The following is a 2045-nucleotide window of genomic DNA, read 5'->3' as shown; positions in this document are numbered from 1 at the left end:
ATAATATATATATATATATATATTTTAAAATTACAAGGACATGGCACGAATCAAATTAAAAAATTGAAAATAAAATTATGAGTTTAAATAAACTAGTAACAGACATATAGACTCAAATTATAAACTTGCAGGAGTTAACTTTTATTGATAAATATCATTTAAAAGTATATGATTAAATAATTAAAATATAAAATATAATTATAATTTAATTTAAATATGTTTTAAGCATAAATCAATGAAATTAACTTTATCTATGTTTATAGACAATTATGTTCAATATAAAAAATTTAAAATATCACAACTTATTTTTTATATTTTTTTTATTAATATGAAGTTTTATTTTTTTAGTTTTATTTTTTATTGAACCAAATTCCATCGCTTCTATACATTAAGTTCTATATAGTATATATATATATATATATATATATCTTACTTGATGAGTTTATGAGTTGATTGATATGATTTTATAAATTAAAAATATAAAAATAATAAATTTAAAGAGTCAACTCACAAGTTTAATAAAATTTTATTTAATCTGAATTTATAAATAAATTAATATAATTTTATAAATTAAAAATAAAAAAATTAAATTTATAGAATTAACTTAAAAATTTGATAATAATACATAAAATTATAAAAACTAAAAATAAAAGGCTATCAGAACAACGAAAGACATAAAAAGCATGTAGAAAAATCAGACAGATCAGGTCCCAAGAAAAACAGAGAGAGAGAATTGAAAATAAGGGCACTAAGAAAGGAGCAGGAATGGCGCCAAAAAGGAGAGAGACAGGGGGTGGAGGGGAATCGAATCACATGGGGAGCGAGAGAAGCGGATGGACCCCACAAGGGGTTCAGGGGTGACCGGTCATACCGGTCGTGGCTCCCCACCTTTTGCTCTGCTCCAGCTCAACAGGGGAACCATAAAACTCTGCGGCGTCCTCGTCATCTTCCCCAAAATTTTGCCCTTTGGATTCTCCAAACATTTCCCAAAATTCCATTCAAACCCCGCCCAGCCCCTCCCTGCTCTCTGCTTTCCTTCTCTTCTTTCTCTCTCCGCGACATTCCTCAGTTCCCCTGAGAGGCGTTGCAGAGAGAGACCCCACCCCCACTTCCCATTCCCTCCTTCCAGCTTCAAATGGCTTCTTCCAGGCTCTCCTTCGGTGTTTTGACCTTTCTTCCCGCTCTCATTCTCGCTCTCCTCATGCCCTCTGCTGTTCATGCTCAATCCCCTGCTTCCGCCCCTGCCCCTACTAGCGACGGTTATTTCCCTCTTCATCCACTTCTTAGATCTAAGACGCTAACCTCTGTTTACATTCTCTTTGCACTTGGATCTGACTTAGCCGCCTGTTTTTCCTCCTGATCATTGAATTCCATAAAATACATCTTCCAAATGTGTTTGGTTGCCTTGCTTTTTAATTTGATCTCTTTGTTGCTGTTGCGATGCTTAATTATTTCTTGTAAAATGGGATAACTTTGGTGTGATTTGTTTTGGCGCTACCAGGGACGGCCATTGATCAAGGAATCGCGTACGTGCTGATGTTTTTGGCGTTGGTACTCACATATCTCATCCACTCGGCCGATGTCTCCGGCTTCTGAATTTCAAGATGGATAGGTTGACGGAGGATGCTAGGTTCAGACTAGATTGTGTTTGGTTTAAACAATGTGAGCCATAGTGAGTTTCCCACACGATTTCTTCAACAGTTACTTTTTTCCGTCTGGTCGAACTCATTGGTGCTGTATACCGAGCTTGTGCTTCCCTACTGATTTTTCATATTCAATGTTATGACTGTAGCAGATATTCATATTTTCCTTTAAGTCAATCTTCAAACTAGTTTAATTAACTTGATTTGGCGTCATGAGCTTTTGGTAGATTCACCAAATAAATTTTCCTGAATTCAACAATGGGGCGATCATTGCATTGCTGGTAAATGGTGAAATATGATATACAGAGAAGCTGGAAACAAGCATGTATATGATTCTTCTTAAATCAAGCAAGGATCCCGGGACATTTTTTGTGATGCAAAACTCTAATGTGTCGTAGATCA

At 35.0% G+C, this 2045-nt stretch overlaps 1 protein-coding gene across 1 annotated transcript; it reads left to right on the top strand.

The window, feature by feature from the left end:
- Positions 1-971: 971 nt before the first annotated feature.
- Positions 972-1841, top strand: LOC129323185 (arabinogalactan protein 41-like). The gene is made up of 2 exons (XM_054969782.1): positions 972-1259; positions 1502-1841. Exons 1-2 carry the CDS (start codon positions 1136-1138, stop codon positions 1594-1596), a joined length of 219 nt encoding a protein of 72 aa, XP_054825757.1. The 5' UTR covers positions 972-1135; the 3' UTR covers positions 1597-1841.
- Positions 1842-2045: the final 204 nt, after the last annotated feature.

The sequence above is a fragment of the Prosopis cineraria genome, unplaced genomic scaffold (genome assembly GCF_029017545.1).
Source record: "Prosopis cineraria cultivar Desert tree isolate PC_DT_omini unplaced genomic scaffold, ASM2901754v1 PC10, whole genome shotgun sequence".
Lineage (NCBI taxonomy): Eukaryota > Viridiplantae > Streptophyta > Magnoliopsida > Fabales > Fabaceae > Prosopis > Prosopis cineraria.
This window is presented reverse-complemented; position numbering and strand designations above follow the sequence as displayed.